General features: G+C 31.4%; 1 protein-coding gene across 9 annotated transcripts in view; it reads left to right on the top strand.

Annotated features, from left to right (window-relative positions):
- The window catches only part of bru3 (CUGBP Elav-like family member bruno 3), a 1,184,422-nt gene that overhangs the window by 843,960 nt on the left and 323,792 nt on the right, over nt 1-16,670 (top strand). For all 9 annotated transcript variants that reach the window (XM_075304618.1, XM_075304620.1, XM_075304622.1 and 6 more), the window contains one exon: nt 3,038-3,117. In XM_075304618.1, the coding sequence (XP_075160733.1) occupies nt 3,038-3,117 (80 nt within the window). The remainder of the gene's footprint in view (nt 1-3,037; nt 3,118-16,670) is intronic.

Below are 16,670 nucleotides of genomic sequence, written 5' to 3' on the forward strand. Positions count from 1 at the left end.
ATCCAATAATATATGTGCTTCCTGCAAAATATGTTTGGAACATATGTTAGAGAAGCGATTTTTTTTTTGAGGGTGTATAAACCGATCCCCCGATTTGGCTTGGAGAGCCTCTAAGAGAAACAATTTTCATCCGATCCGGCTGAAATTTGGTACATGGTGTTAGTATATGGTCTCTAACAACCATGCAAATTGGTACATATCGGTCCATAATTATATATAGCCCCCATATAAACCTATCACTAGATTTGACTTCCAGATTTGAAAATTCTTCCCATTCGGTTGAAATTTGGTACGCGATGTTAGTATAGAGTATCCAACAACCATGCAGGAATTGGTGCCTATCAGTCCATAATAATATATAGCTCCCATATAAACCGATCCCCAGATTTGACCTCCGGTGCCTTTTGGAGGAGCAAAATTCATCCGATCTGGTTGAAATTTGGTACGTGGTGGTAGTATATGATATTCAAGTCTTTAGTCTTTCGTAGAAGTTTCTACGCAATCCATGGTGGAGGGTACATAAGATTCGGCCTGGCCGAACTTACGGCCGTATATACTTGTTTTTTTTTTATTTCTATAGAAAATTTTGTCGCAATTTTATTTCTAAAGAAAATTTTGTCGCATTTTTATTTCTATAGAAAATTTTGTCAAAACTTTATCTTTGTATAGAAAAATTTGTCAAAAGTTTACTGATTTAGGAAATTTTGTTGAAATTTTATTGCTATAGAAAATTTTTCAAAATTGTATTTCTATAGAAAATTTTCTCAAAATTTTATTTCTTAGAAAATCTTGTCAAAATTTTATTTCAATAGAAAATCTTGTCAAAATTTTATTTCTATAGAAAATTTTCTCAAAGTTTTATTTCTATAGAAAATCGTGTGAAAATTTTATTTTTTTAGGAAATTTTGTCAAAATTTTATTTCTATAGAAACTTTTATCAAAATTTCATTTCTATAGAAAAATTTGTCAAAATGTTATTGCTTTAGGAAATTTTGTCAAAATTTTATTTCTATAGAAAATTTTGCCAAAATATTATTTTTCAAAATTTTTAATTCTATAGAAATTTTTGTCAAAATTTTTATTTCTATAGGAAATTTTGGCAAAATTTTATTTCTATAGAAAATCTTGTCAACATTTTATTTCTATAGAAAATCTTGTCAAAATTTTATTTCTATAGAAACTTTTATCAAAATTTCATTTCTATAAAAAAATTTGTCAAAATGTTATTGCTTTAGGAAATTTTGTCAAAATTTTATTTCTATAGAAAATTTTGCCAAAATATTATTTTTCAAAATTTTTAATTCTATAGAAATTTTTGTCAAAATTTTTATTTCTATAGGAAATTTTGGCAAAATTTTATTTCTATAGAAAATCTTGTCAACATTTTATTTTATTTCTTTAGAAAATTTTGTCAAAATTTTTTTTTATAGAAAATTGTGTCAAAATTTTATTTCAATAGAAAATTTTGTCAAAATTTTTATTTCTATAGAATATTTTGTCAAAATTTTATTTTTATAAAAACTTTTATCAAAAATTTATGTCTATTGAAAATTTTGCAAAATATTATTTCTATAGAAATTTTTGTCAAAATGTTTAATTCTATAGGAAATTTTGTCCAAATGGAGAGGAATATCTTGAAAATTTTACCAAACCATCAAGAATTCTACCAAACTACCAAACATACCATTTCTATGTTTCTACCAAATAAATTCTAAAAAATGTGACAACCGTGCTATGTATGCTTTATAAAATCGGAAATCGATATTTTAATCAAACAATAAATTATTCACACACAGAAAAAAAGTATTACAAAAATTTCTATTAAAATTTTAATTGAAATTAAAAAACAAAAAATATATTTGATTCCATAAATCTTTAATCCAATCAAAAATCACATATGCAAAAACTGTTTTCTTCTCTCATAAAGATCGAATCATAATTATAATAAAAAAGTCGTAAACTATTCTGATTAAAATCAGTGTTACAATTTTGGTTTGATGAAAGATTTAAGTGAATAAATTAAAATTGTAATTGAAAATTTCCTCAACTGCAAATAAAATTTTAATTAAATAGTCTCTATCGATTCTCAGACGTGAGTATTCTTAAAAAACTTAAAACGAAAATTTAAAACCATATTTTATTTACAATTTATACCTTACACCATAAGAGAGGGGGTATACTAAATTTGGCATTCAGTTTGTGGCACATCTAAATACCGGTCTCACACCCCATAAAGTATAAAACTTCTGGGTCGTGGTGAAATTTTGGGTCCATCTGGCGATGTCCGTTCATCCGAGTGTTGAATACAGACTAACTTCCGATCGAAACCGACTATCGACTTGAAACTTGGCACAGATAGATCGGATGAAATTTTGTCGAGGGTAAATGAAATTTGGTCTGGCCGACCTGTCTGCCCTATATAAATTTGTTTGTGCTTTCTTTCATTATTTACTACAAAAACTTAACGTTTCAATATATATTTCAATTCCAATCACTTTATAGAATTTATTAATTTTTTTTTTGGATTTCGGGGTCAGTTTTCCCCTTATTTTAGATTTTTTTGTTTGTTTTTTTTTATATATATTTGTTCACATATTTTTCAAATTCATATACCAAATCAAATTTTTACACATAATTGCCTGAAGTAATTATTTTATCCTTGATCTCTAGCTTATCTACCCTCCATCGTTTAACCATTGGCCATGAAATTTCAAGCCAACCGTTTTTAATTGAAATTTAATGCATGCTATATGACAATCTCTATATCGTAAAAAAAAACAAGAAAAACCAAATGAAATCAATGGAATATTTTTAAAATAAGCTCCCCAACCTAAAAAACAAAACAGCGGAGAAAAAAATTCCGCTAAGCTCTATTGCATACATTAATGATGGTTATCTGTGGCAATTTTTCGTTGCTGTTGATTTTTATCCTCGTTTCAGTCTTTACAACATTTAAAACTCATTTGGATAAAGTCGTTTAATGTATTTTCATAATTTGTAATTTACGTTTTGTAATTTTTTTTTTGGTATTTTTCAGGTTGTGCTTTTGTGAAATTTAGTTCGCAACAAGAGGCTCAATCAGCCATCACCAATCTACACGGTAGTCAAACTATGCCGGTAAGTGAAATAAAATTCAAAATAAATTCCCCCTTTTTTTTATTTTCTTCATTATTATTCAAATAAGTTCTGTGGGTTCTATGAAACCCAAAATGCAATAAAAAAGAATTTCAATACACTACTACGATATACCTAGGTAAAAAGCAAACATGATAAATAAAACTCAGGATTTTTCTATGATGGCCAACCGTAAAAAAACAAAACTTGTTCTCTGTATTAAAACGGTGCCCGCAATAATCTTTTTGGCGTTTTTTGAGATTTTTTCCCAGTTTATTTGATAGACTTCCTTGGAATACGTTAAGATGAAATTTGCATGACACTTGAGTTATTTTGCACGTAAATTGCTTTTCAAGGTACCCTCGACGCCTTTTACCTTTATTTCATACATCTCTACAATCAAATCAAGCTCTTTGTCAAGATATTTATATATTTATCCCTGCAAGAGCTGGTGTTGCTGGAATGCTTGCGCTAGATGATAAACTCCTCAAAACTTTGTCCAAATGTATATATATATATATTTCTATGTAGGTAATGGCAATACAAAGCAATCTTACTTAACAATCAGCTCAAAAGGACACCATCATCTACCCCGCAAAAGCCAAAACCTAGAAAATTTTTTCAAAATAAATCAGAAAGATTTTCGCATTTTATTCAGGACCACAACAAGACATAACAAACAAATGATCGAAAAGAAATTTTATTTTGAAAAATATACATTAGAAAAAATTGTTTTGTCTTCAGCAAATTAATTTTTCTACACTCAAAAACAGTCTAAGGGGATCCAAAGATTTTTATTTTCCTTTGGTCCTGATTCCAAGCCAAAGACAAATCCCTTTAAATATTCAGATATTTTCAAGGAAACCACCCAATTTTAAATGGAAAATTTCTAAAATTTATATTAGAAGAGAAAAGGATATTTTGCAAAAAAGGAAAAAAAATAAAACGAAAAGAATTTCCTATTTAACGAAATTTTAACAAAATTACTTAGAAAATAAATTGTTACAAAATGTCATATGACAATGAAATATTGACAAAATGATCTTAGTGAAGAAATTTTTACAAAATTTCCTAGAGAAAAAATTTTTATAAAATATCCTACAGCAAAAAAAATGTTGAAGAAATATGCTACAGCCAAGATTTTTCTTTTTTAAATTTCCAGTAGAAATAAAATTTTAACAAAATTCGCCATCACAAAAAACTCTTGGCAAAATTTTCTTTAGCAATAGAAGTTTGGAATTGTTTCCTATAATAAAAAAATTTTGACCCATGATAGAGAAATTTTTCTATAGCAATTAATTTTGAATCAATTTTCCATAGATATGAAATTTTGAGCAAATTCCCCATGACAAAAGCTATTTATTTTTTTTTTTTTTTTTTGTAAATGGAATTTTAAAAAAATTAGCCATAACAAAAAATTCTTTGCAAAATTTTCTTTAGCAATGAAATTTTAATAAAGTCTATAGCTATGGAATTTTGAATTGTTTCTAAAAAAAAAAACAAAATTATGCCAATGTTTTCTTTCGTATTTTTTTTTAGAAAATTAACCATGCAATAAATTTTGGCAAAATTTCCCATGGCAAATATATTTCAACAGCCAACATATTTTAACAAAATGTCGTTTAGCAAAAACATTTCCAAAACATTTACTATAGAAATGCAATATTGACTAAACTAAAAAAAAACAAGTAAGTAAAGTAGAAAGTCGGGCGGGGCCGACAATATCATACCCTAAACCACCATTACAGAATTAGTTATCATAAGCATTTGTGGGGTAACATATTGGTCTGGGAGATAAACCGCAGTTGCATATTTAAGAAAATTAAGGGGTACATGTCTATGGGTGCTTTGTGTCAATCTGACTATAGCTCATAGTCAATGTTTCCAGGGAAAATGTTCGGTTTACCCTTCAAGGACAAAACAAGTTCCCTACTTTCCCATACATTCCCAAACAATTTTCCCTACTAGATTTTTCGTTAAATTTAAAAAATTTTACAAAACAAAAATGGTTCTAAGTACTTTATTATCTTAAAACATGAATATGCAACGATATAACTTAGAATATAAATTTGTATTACCACCACGGTTGCCACAGTTGGTAGAATTCTACCCAAATTAGTAATTTTTTTTGTTAAATCTCTATAAAAATAAAATTTTGGAAAAGTTTCTATAAACAAATTTTTGTGAGAAATTTTTCTATAGAAATAAAATTTTGACAATAAATTCTATAGAAATAAAATTTTGAGAAAAAAATTCCACAGAAATAAAATTTTGAGAAAATTTTTTATAGAAATAATATTTTGGAAAAATTTCTATAGAAATACGATGTTGACAAAATGTTCTATAGAAATAAAATGTTGACAAAATTTTCTACAGGAATAAAGTTTACCACACATTGTTATAGATCAAGCCTTGCCTGCTTCTAATTTCCTCCTCTAGAGCCACCAAAATGTAAAAATTATTACAAATTGTGTTGAGTGAAAATGTCCTATATTGTGGCCCTACGTCCCTACAAGACGCTAAATATTAGAAAAACCTTACATATAGGGAATTTCCCCTACTTCTAGCAACACTGGCTGTGCTGATATTGCACCTACGGAGTTAGTATGCCACTAATATTGAGCCCATTATTAAACAAGTAAGAAAAGTCTAAAGTCGGGCGGTGCCGACTATATTATACCCTGCACCACTTTGTAGATCTAAATTTTCGACCATATCACATCCGTCAAATGTGTTGGGGGCTATATATAAAGGTTTGTCCCAAATACATACATTTAAATATCACTAGATCTGGAAGAATTTGATAGACTTCTACAAAATCTATAGACTCAAAATTTAAGTCGGCTAATGCACTAGGGTTGAACACAATGTTAGTAAAAAAATATGGGAAACGTTTAAATCTGAAGCAATTTTAAGGAAACTTCGCAAAAGTTTATTTATGATTTATCGCTCGATATATATGTATTAGAAGTTTAGGAAAATTAGAGTCATTTTTACAACTTTTCGACTAAGCAGTGGCGATTTTACAAGGAAAATGTTGGTATTTTGACCATTTTTGTCGAAACCAGAAAAACATATATATGGGAGCTATATCTAAATCTGAACCGATTTCAACCAAATTTGGCACGCATAGCAACAATGCTAATTCTACTCCCTGTGCAAAATTTCAACTAAATCGGAGTTAAAAATTGGCCTCTGTGGTCATATGAGTGTAAATCGGGCGAAAGCTATATATAGGAGCTATATCTAAATCTGAACCGATGTCAACCAAATTTGGCACGCATAGCTACAATGCTAATTCTACTCCCTGTGCAAAATTTCAACTAAATCGGAGTTAAAAATTGGCCTCTGTGGTCATATGAGTGTAAATCGGCCGAAAGCTATATATGGGAGCTATATCTAAATCTGAACCGATTTCAACCAAATTTGGCACGCATAGCTACAATGCTAATTCTACTCCCTGGGCAAAATTTCAACTAACTCGGAGTTAAAAATTGGCCTCTGTGGTCATATGAGTGTAAATCGGGCGAAAGCTATATATAGGAGCTATATCTAAATCTGAACCGATGTCAACCAAATATGGCACGCATAGCTACAATGCTAATTCTACTCCCTGTGCAAAATTTCAACTAAATCGGAGCAAAAAATTGGCCTCTGTGGTCATATGAGTGTAAATCGGACGAAAGCTATATATGGGAGCTATATCTAAATCTGAACCGATTTCAATCAAATTTGGCACACATAGCTACAATGCTAATTCAAATTGTGCAAAATTTCAACCAAATTGGGGTAAAACTCTGGCTTCTAGGACCGTATTACTCCATATCGGGCGAAAGATATATATGGGAGCTATATCTAAATCTGAACCGATTTCAATAAAATTTGGCACACTTGACTATAGTACTAATTGTCCTTCTTGTGCAAAATTTTAAGTAAATTAGGGTAAAACTCTGGCTTCTGGGCCCATATAAGTCCATATCGGACGAAATATATATATATGGGAGCTATATCTAGATCTGAACCGATTTCTTCCAAAATCAATAGGTATCTATTATGAGCCAAAGCACATACTTGTGTCGATTGGACTAAAACTGCGACCTAGACTTTGATTACAAAAATGTGTTCACGGACAGACGGACATGGCTATATCGACTCAGGAGCCCACCCTGAGCATTTTTGCCAAAGACACCATGTGTCTATCTCGTCTCCTTCTGGGTGTTGCAAACATATGCACTAACTTATAATACCCTGTTCGACAGTGTGGAGCAGGGTAGAAAAAAAAACACAAGTATATACGGGCGTAAATTCGGCCAGGCCGGATCGGATTGCATAGAAACTTGTACTAAAGACACAATCGAAGGTACCTAAAACCAAGGTATCTTAAAACTTCTTAACACCGTCTTCTCAACTGTAAATTAGGCCATACGGGGTAAATATTAAACAGTTTGACAAAATGTTCAAAAAAATTGAACATTTTTTTTGAAAAAATTTTCTATAGAAATAAAATTTTGACAAAATTTTCTATAGAAATAAAATTTTGACAAAATTGTCTATAGAAATAAAATTTTTACAACATTTTCTATAGAAATAAAATTTCGACAAAATTTTGACAAACTTTTCTATAGAAATAAAATTTTGACAAAATTTTCTATAGAAATAAATTCTTGACAAAATTTTGTGTAGTAATAAAATGTTGACAAAACTTTCTATAAAAATAAAATTTCGACAATATTGTTTAGCAATAAAATGTTGAAAAAATTTTCTATAGAAATACAATTTTGACAAAATTTGCTATAGAAATAAATTCTTGACAAAATTTTCTATAGAAATAAAATAGCTCCGGTGGTCAAATCTGGGGATGGGTTTAAGACCGGTATGGACCAATTTTTGCATTGTTGTTGGAGACCATATATTAACACCACGTACCAAATTTCAACCGGATCCGTTAAATTTAGCTCTTCCAAGGGGCTCCGGAGGTCAAATCTGGGGATCGGTTTATATGGGGGCTACATATAATTATGGACCGATATGGACCAATTCCTGCATGGTTGCCAGATAACAGGTTGACTGATAAGTCCCCGGTCTAACAAAGAAGAAGACATTTTTTGTCAAAATTCATTTTTATTATTCAACATAGTTCCCTTCAAGAGCGATACAACGATTATAACGACCTTCCAATTTTTTGATACAATTATGGTAGTACTCCTTCGGTTTTGCTCAAAATAGGCCTCAGTTTCGGCGATCACCTCTTCATTGCAGCCAAATTTTTTCCCTGCCAGCATCCGTTTGAGGTCTGAGAACAAGAAAAAGTCGCTGGGGGTCAGATCTGGAGAATACGGTGGGTGGGGAAGCAATTCGAAGCCCAATTCATGTATTTTGCCATCGTTCTCAATGACTTGTGGCACGGTGCGTTGTCTTGGTGGAACAACACTTTTTTCTTCTTCATATGGGGCCGTTTTGCCGCTATTTCGACCTTCAAACGCTCCAATAACGCCATATAATAGTCACTGTTGATGATATTTCCCTTCTCAGGATAATCGATAAAAATTATTCCATGCGCATCCCAAAAAACAGAGGCCATTACTTTGCCAGCGGACTTTTGAGTCTTTCCACGCTTCGGAGACGGTTCACCGGTCGCTGTCCACTCAGCCGACTGTCGATTTGACTCAAGAGTGTAGTGCTGGAGCCATGTTTCATCCATTGTCACATATCGACGGAAAAACTCGGGTGTATTACAAGTTAACAGCTGCAAACACCGCTCAGAATCATCAACACGTTGTTGTTTTTGGTCGAATGTGAGCTCGCGCGGCACCCATTTTGCACAGAGCTTCCGCATATCCAAATATTGATGAATGATATGACCAACACGTTCCTTTGATGTCGTTAAGGCCTCTGCTATCTCGATCAACTTCATTTTACGGTCATTCAAAATCATTTTGTGGATTTTTTTGATGTTTTCGTCGGTAACCACCTCTTTCGGGCGTCCACTGCGTTCACCGTCCTCCGTGCTCATTTCACCACGCTTGAATTTTGCATACCAATCAATTATTGTTGATTTCACTGGGACAGAGTCTGGAAATTCATTATCAAGCCAAGTGTTTGCTTCCACCGTATTTTTCCCCTTCAGAAATCAGTATTTTATCAAAACACGAAATTCTTTTTTTCCATTTTTTTTTTTTCAGAATAACAAAAGTTGCTTCACAAAAGACGCTCTATCTCCCAAACTAATTGACTTACAGACGTCAAATTTTGACACGAATCATTTGAAGGTTGGCACTATATAAAAAACTATGCATTTAATACTAGCGACGCCACCTATATGTCAGACCGGGGACTTATCAGCCAATCTGTTAAACACGCTTTTGCGAAGTTGCTTCAAAATTGATTCAGATTTAAATGTTTCCCATATTTTTTAGTAACATTGTTTGATTTAAATTTTAGTTCTAGAGATTTTGTAGAAGTACAGCAAATTGTCTCCAAATCGGTTAAGATACAAATATTTGTATATGGGAATGTAAACCTTCATGAAGGAGTTGAGATGGTAACACAAATTTTGGTCTACAAAGTGGTGAAGGGTATAATATAGTCGGCCCCGCCCGACTTTAGACTTTACTTACTTGTTTAAGAAACATAATGTCAAAATTTCTTATAGCAAAGAAATTTAGCAAACAGTTCTTCTACCGATGAATGAGATTGAATGAAATTTCCTATAGCAGACAAATTTTCTGATATGAAAGAAATTTTCATAAAATCTCCTATAGCAAAGAAATTTCAACAACATGTGTTTACCATCCAACATACATCAAAATAAAGGTCTCATACCCCACCAAAAATTTATATTCTCGATCGTGATGAAATTCTGAATAGTTGTAGTAATGACCGTTCCTCCGTTAGACAATTAAACATTTTCAAAAAGACATTTTGATAAAATTTCCTATAACAAAGAAAATTAAACAAAATGCGTATATCCTCCACCATATGGGGGGTATACTAACCTTGTCATTCCGTTTGAAATACATTGAAATATAGGCCTTTTATACCCCATGAAAGATTTATATTCTGCATCGTGGTGAAATTCTGAGTCTATGAAGCAATGCCCGTCCGTTCATTAGTCAATTAAGTTTTTTCCAAAAAAAAAAAAATAATTGTTTTCTATTAATTTGTATTATTTTATTATTATTTAGTTAAAAATTTTTTCCAGTGTTCAAATAGAATTTTAAATATATGTAAAATACCAAAAAAATATATTCACCTTCGTCGTGTGAAGTAAATTTTTCTCTTCAATATTCCTTGGGATTGAGTCAACAGCTCTTTTGTGGATTTGTTTTTTCTCTCAATTTGATTGATTTGCTTATGCATTGGCAAAGGTTTTCCCTTAGACAACACCATCTCCCCCACCAAATAGAAACACAAATACAGAGAAAAAATTGCCAAAGGTTCATGTTCTATCACATCAGAAGCCATATAGAATCCAGCATAAATGATGTTAAAATATCTCATTTAAAAATAATGCGTATTTGTTGAAACTCTTCAACAGCAACAGCAACAACAACAAAAACTGAAAATAAGTAGAAGAAAAAGAGCAAGAGCAGCAGTTAAAGTGAGAGTAAGAGAGAGATGAAAAATATATAAATGAAAACAAATTGATTTGTGTTGTTAGCGAAAGTGCTTTCTTTTGAATGGTAGCAAAATCAAATTAGGAATCACCTAAAGTGTTTTGCCATCAAGTGTAAAGTAAATGCTGTGATGATTGATTAAACGATTGAGAAAAATGACAGCATTGCCAAATACTAGGCACTCAATTAGGAAAACAAATTTCTTTTTCGACATTTTTTTTTTTTTTTTTTGAGAAAATTATATATCGAACACAACTCTCTGGATGTGCAAATATCTTTAATAATTAATTGTGAGAGTGAAACCACAAAAAGATTTCCTTCATGTTGGGGGAGTTTACGAACACACTTTTGAGACTGTGAAATGAAGCTAAACAAATTACAGAAACTTTTGTGCATTTATTAGTAATCCATAAAGGACATAAAGCTTTTTATCCTCTTAATTATTTATCACATGATATTTTTCTTTGATTATTAGCAAAGTGTTAGCGATTAAATAGAAGTCATATATAATATACATATACAGACAATTTCTATAGAAAAAATTAAACTAAAATGTATGTATGGTGGTCATCGATGCGTATGATTTTTTTTTAATTCGGAAGTATTTATATAAAATTACCCATAACATTATTTCTCTATCATATATTAACACGAGCTAGGGCGGGATTCATAGAAAACATATCTCATGTAAGGCATAGGAGAGATTGTAATCATTACAAGTCGTTTGAGAATTTCCAAATCCCACATTTATTGCCCATAACGATTAAAAATAATAGAGAGTAGTTAAAGGTTCTAAGAAATAACGCACCAAATGAAATGGCGCACTAAACTTACATAAATTCCCAAAGCAAAATATTTTGGCGCCACGAATATGGGACCGATGAAAATAAGTCCAAAAATCTATATGAAGTAAGACCTCGATGGCCACTCGAGCAAAATTTGTAGTAAATTTTACCAAAAAGTATTTTTTTTTTTGCTTTTTGTTTTGGAAAATTTTGACAAAATTTTATTTCTATAGAAAATTTTATAAAAATTTCATTTCTAAAAAAATTTCATTTTGTCAAAATTTTATTTCTATAGAAAACATTGTCAAAATGTTATTCGTATAGAACATTTTCACAAATTCAATTTTTGTAGAGAATTTATCAAAATTTTATTTCTATAGAAATTTTTTTTTAAATTTTATTTCTATTGACAATTTCGTCAAAATTTTATTTCTAAAAACATTTTGTCAAAATTTTATTTCTTTGGGAAATTTGGTCAAAATTTTATTTCTATAGAAAATTTTGTAAAAATTGTATTTCCATAGAAAATTTTGTAAAAATTGTATTTCTAAAGAAAATTTTGTCAAAATGTTATTTCTATTGAAAATGTTGTCAATAATTTATTTCTAAAGAAAATTTTGTAAAAATTTTATTTCCATAGAAAATTTTGTCAAAATTTTAGTTTTATATAGAATATTTTATGGAAATTTTATTTTTATAGAAAATTTTCTCAAAATGTTTTTCTTTTTTTTGTAGAAAATTTTGTCAAAATTTTATTTCTGTAGAAAATTTTGTAAAATTTCATTTCTATAGAAACTGTTGTTAAAATTTTATTTCTATAGATAATTTTCTAAAAATTTTATTTTTAAAGAGAACATTTTCTCAATATTTATTTCTATACACTGAAAAAACAGTGAACCAACAAGAAAGACAACTTTCGGTTAATTTTAGAAAATTTTGAATATTTGTAGAAAATTTTAACTAAACAGTATTACAAACGTTGGCATCACGCCGATGTCATAAAAATAAGTAAATATTTTTCCACAAATTCAAGAAAATTTATTAGACATAACTAAGTTTTTTCACTTGTTAAAGAAAATTTTGTTGTTTGGAGGAAAAACTTGGAGTTCAAAATTGCAATAATGTCTTTAGTGATATACGAAGTTCATGATGGACGCATTTTTGGTAAAATTTACAAACTTAAAGAAATTCTGAACTAGTTTGTGGAAGACACAAATTTAGTTAATCTGTATGCTTCATTTGAGTAGATTTTTTCCTCGGTTTTAGTTAATTTAACTAACGTACACAACAAATCATTAGAGTAAAGGAAACTTTCTCCAAACATAATAATTCCATTTTTTTTGAGTGTAGGGAACATTTTGTCAAAAATTTATTCCTACATATAAACATTTTGTCAAATTTTTATTTCTATAGAAAATGTGGTAAACATTTTTTTCCAAAGAAAATTTTGTCAAAATGCTATTCCTATAGAAGTTTTTGTCAAAATTTTATTTCTATAGAAAATTTTTTACAAATTTCATTTCCATGGAAAATTTTGTCAACATTTTTTTTCTCTAGAAAATTAGTGAAAATATTATTTCTATAGAAAAATTTTTCAAAATTTTATTTCTATAGAAAACTTTGTCAAAATTTTATTTCTATAGAATTTTTTTTTTAATTTTATTTCTATTGAGAATTTCGTCAAAATTTTATTTCTAAAAACGTTTTGTCAAAATTTTATTTCTAAAAACATTTTGTCAAAATTTTATTTCTAGAAAAAGTTTGTCAATATTTTATTTCTAAAAACATTTTTTTCCAAAGAAAATTTTGTCAAAATGCTATTCCTATAGAAGTTTTTGTCAAAATTTTATTTCTATAGAAGATTTTGTAAAAATTTCATTTCCATGGAAAAATTTGTCAAATTTTTTTTCTCTAGAAAATTAGTGAAAATATTATTTCTATAGAAAAATTTTTCAAAATTTTATTTCTATAGAAAACTTTGTCAAAATTTTATTTCTATAGAATTTTTTTTATACCCTCCATCATAGGATGGGGGTATATTAACTTTGTCATTCCGTTTGTAACACATCGAAATATTGCTCTAAGACCCCATAAAGTATATATATTCTGGGTCGTGGTGAAATTCTGAGTCGATCTAAGCATGTCCGTCCGTCCGTCCGTCCGTCCGTCCGTCCGTCCGTCCGTCCGTCCGTCCGTCTGTTGAAATCACGCTAACTTCCGAACGAAACAAGCTATCGACTTGAAACTTGGCACAAGTAGTTGTTATTGATGTAGGTCGGATGGTATTGAAAATGGGCCATATCGGCCCACTTTTACGTATAGCCCCCATATAAAGGGACCCTCAGATTTGGCTTGTGGAGCCTCTAACAGAAGCATATTACATCCGATCCGGCTGAAATTTGGTACATGGTGTTGGTATATGGTCTCTAACAACCATGCAAAAATTGGTCGACATCGGTCCATAATTATATATAGCCCCCATATAAACCGATCCCCAGATTTGGCTTGTGGAGCCTCTAAGAGAAGCATATTTAATCCGATCCGGCTGAAATTTGGTACATGGTGTTAGTATATGGTCTCTAACAATCATGCAAAAATTGGTCGACATCGGTCCATAATTATATATAGCCCCCATATAAACCGATCCCCAGATTTGGCTTGCGGAGCCTCAAAGAGAAGCAAATTTCATCCGATCCGGCTGAAATTTGGTACATAATGTTGGTATATGGTCTCTAACAGCCATGCAAAAATTGGTCCACATCGGTCCATAATTATATATAGCGCACATATAAACCGATCCCCAGATTTGGGTTGCGGAGCCTCTAAGAGAAGCAACTTTCATCCGATCCGGCTGGAATTTGGTACATGGTATTGGTATATGGTCTCTAGTAACCGTGCAAAAATTGGTCCATATCGGTCCATAATTATATATAGCCCCCATATAAAACGTTCTCCAGATTTGACCTCCGGAGCCTCTTGGAGGAGCAAAATTCATCCGATCCGGTTCAAATTAGGAACGTGGTATTAGTATATGGTCGCTAACAACCATACCAAAATTGGTCCAATCACACAAAAATTGGTCCATATCGGTTCATAATCATGGTTGCCACTAGAGCCAAAAATAATCTACCAAAATTTTATTTCTATAGAAAATTTTGTCAAAATTTTATTTCTAGAGAAAATTTTGTTAAAATTTTATTCGGTTCATAATAAAATTTTCATCATTGTCAAAATTTTATTTCTATAGAAAATTTTGTTCAAATTTTATTCGGTTCATAATCATGGTTGCCACTCGAGCCAAAAATAATCTACCAAGATTTTATTTCTATAGAAAATTTTGTTAAAATTTTATTTCTGCAGACATTTTTGTCAAAATTTTCTTTCTATAGAAAATTTTGTGAAAATGTTTATTTCTATAGAAAATTTTGTGAAAATTTTATTTCTATAGAAAATTTTATTAAAATTTTATTTCTGTAGAAAATTTTGTCAAAATTTTATGTCTACTTTGTCAAACTGAATTATATACGTATTGGATCGATCTTTTTTGATTTAATATATACCACGTATGTACTTACATACAATTTAGAAGATGGTGTTAGGAGGTTTTAAGATACCTTGCCATCGGTAAGTGTTACCGCAACTTAAGTAATTCGATTGTGGGTGGCAGTGTTTAGAAGAAGTTTCTACGCAATCCATGATGGAGGGTACATAAGCTTCGGCCTGGCCGAACTTACGGCCGTATATACTTGTTTTTCTTTAATCAGTGTTGTTGTTTTTATACCCTCCATCATAGGATGGGGGTATATTAACTTTGTCATTCCGTTTGTAACACATCGAAATATTGCTCTAAGACCCCATAAAGTATATATATTCTGGGTCGTGGTGAAATTCTGAGTCGATCTAAGCATGTCCGTCCGTCCGTCCGTCCGTCCGTCCGTCTGTTGAAATCACGCTAACTTCCGAACGAAACAAGCTATCGACTTGAAACTTGGCACAAGTAGTTGTTATTGATGTAGGTCGGATGGTATTGAAAATGGGCCATATCGGCCCACTTTTACGTATAGCCCCCATATAAAGGGACCCTCAGATTTGGCTTGTGGAGCCTCTAACAGAAGCATATTTCATCCGATCCGGCTGAAATTTGGTACATGGTGTTGGTATATGGTCTCTAACAACCATGCAAAAATTGGTCGACATCGGTCCATAATTATATATAGCCCCCATATAAACCGATCCCCAGATTTGGATTGTGGAGCCTCTAAGAGAAGCATATTTAATCCGATCCGGCTGAAATTTGGTACATGGTGTTAGTATATGGTCTCTAACAATCATGCAAAAATTGGTCGACATCGGTCCATAATTATATATAGCCCCCATATAAACCGATCCCCAGATTTGGCTTGCGGAGCCTCAAAGAGAAGCAAATTTCATCCGATCCGGCTGAAATTTGGTACATAATGTTGGTATATGGTCTCTAACAGCCATGCAAAAATTGGTCCACATCGGTCCATAATTATATATAGCCCCCATATAAACCGATCCCCAGATTTGGTTTGTGGAGCCTCTAAGAGAAGCATATTTCATCCGATCCGGCTGAAATTTGGTACATGGTGTTGGTATATGGTCTTTAACAACCATGCAAAAATTGGTCCATATCGGTCCATAATTATATATAGCCCCCATATAAACCGATCCCCAGATTTGGCTTGTGGAGCCTCTAAGAGAAGCATATTTCATCCGAATCGGCTGAAATTTGGTACATTGTGTTGGTATATGGTCTCTAGCAATCGTGCAAAAATTGGTCCACATCGGTCCATAATTATATATAGCGCACGTATAAACCGATCCCCAGATTTGGGTTGCGGAGCCTCTAAGAGAAGCAACTTTCATCCGATCCGGCTGGAATTTGGTACATGGTATTGGTATATGGTCTCTAGTAACCGTGCAAAAATTGGTCCATATCGGTCCATAATTATATATAGCCCCCATATAAAACGTTCTCCAGATTTGACCTCCGGAGCCTCTTGGAGGAGCAAAATTCATCCGATCCGGTTCAAATTAGGAACGTGGTATTAGTATATGGTCGCTAACAACCATACCAAAATTGGTCCAATCACTCAAAAATTGGTCCATATCGGTTCATAATCATGGTTGC

The sequence above is a fragment of the Haematobia irritans genome, chromosome 4, assembly GCF_050003625.1.
Source record: "Haematobia irritans isolate KBUSLIRL chromosome 4, ASM5000362v1, whole genome shotgun sequence".
NCBI lineage: Eukaryota > Metazoa > Arthropoda > Insecta > Diptera > Muscidae > Haematobia > Haematobia irritans.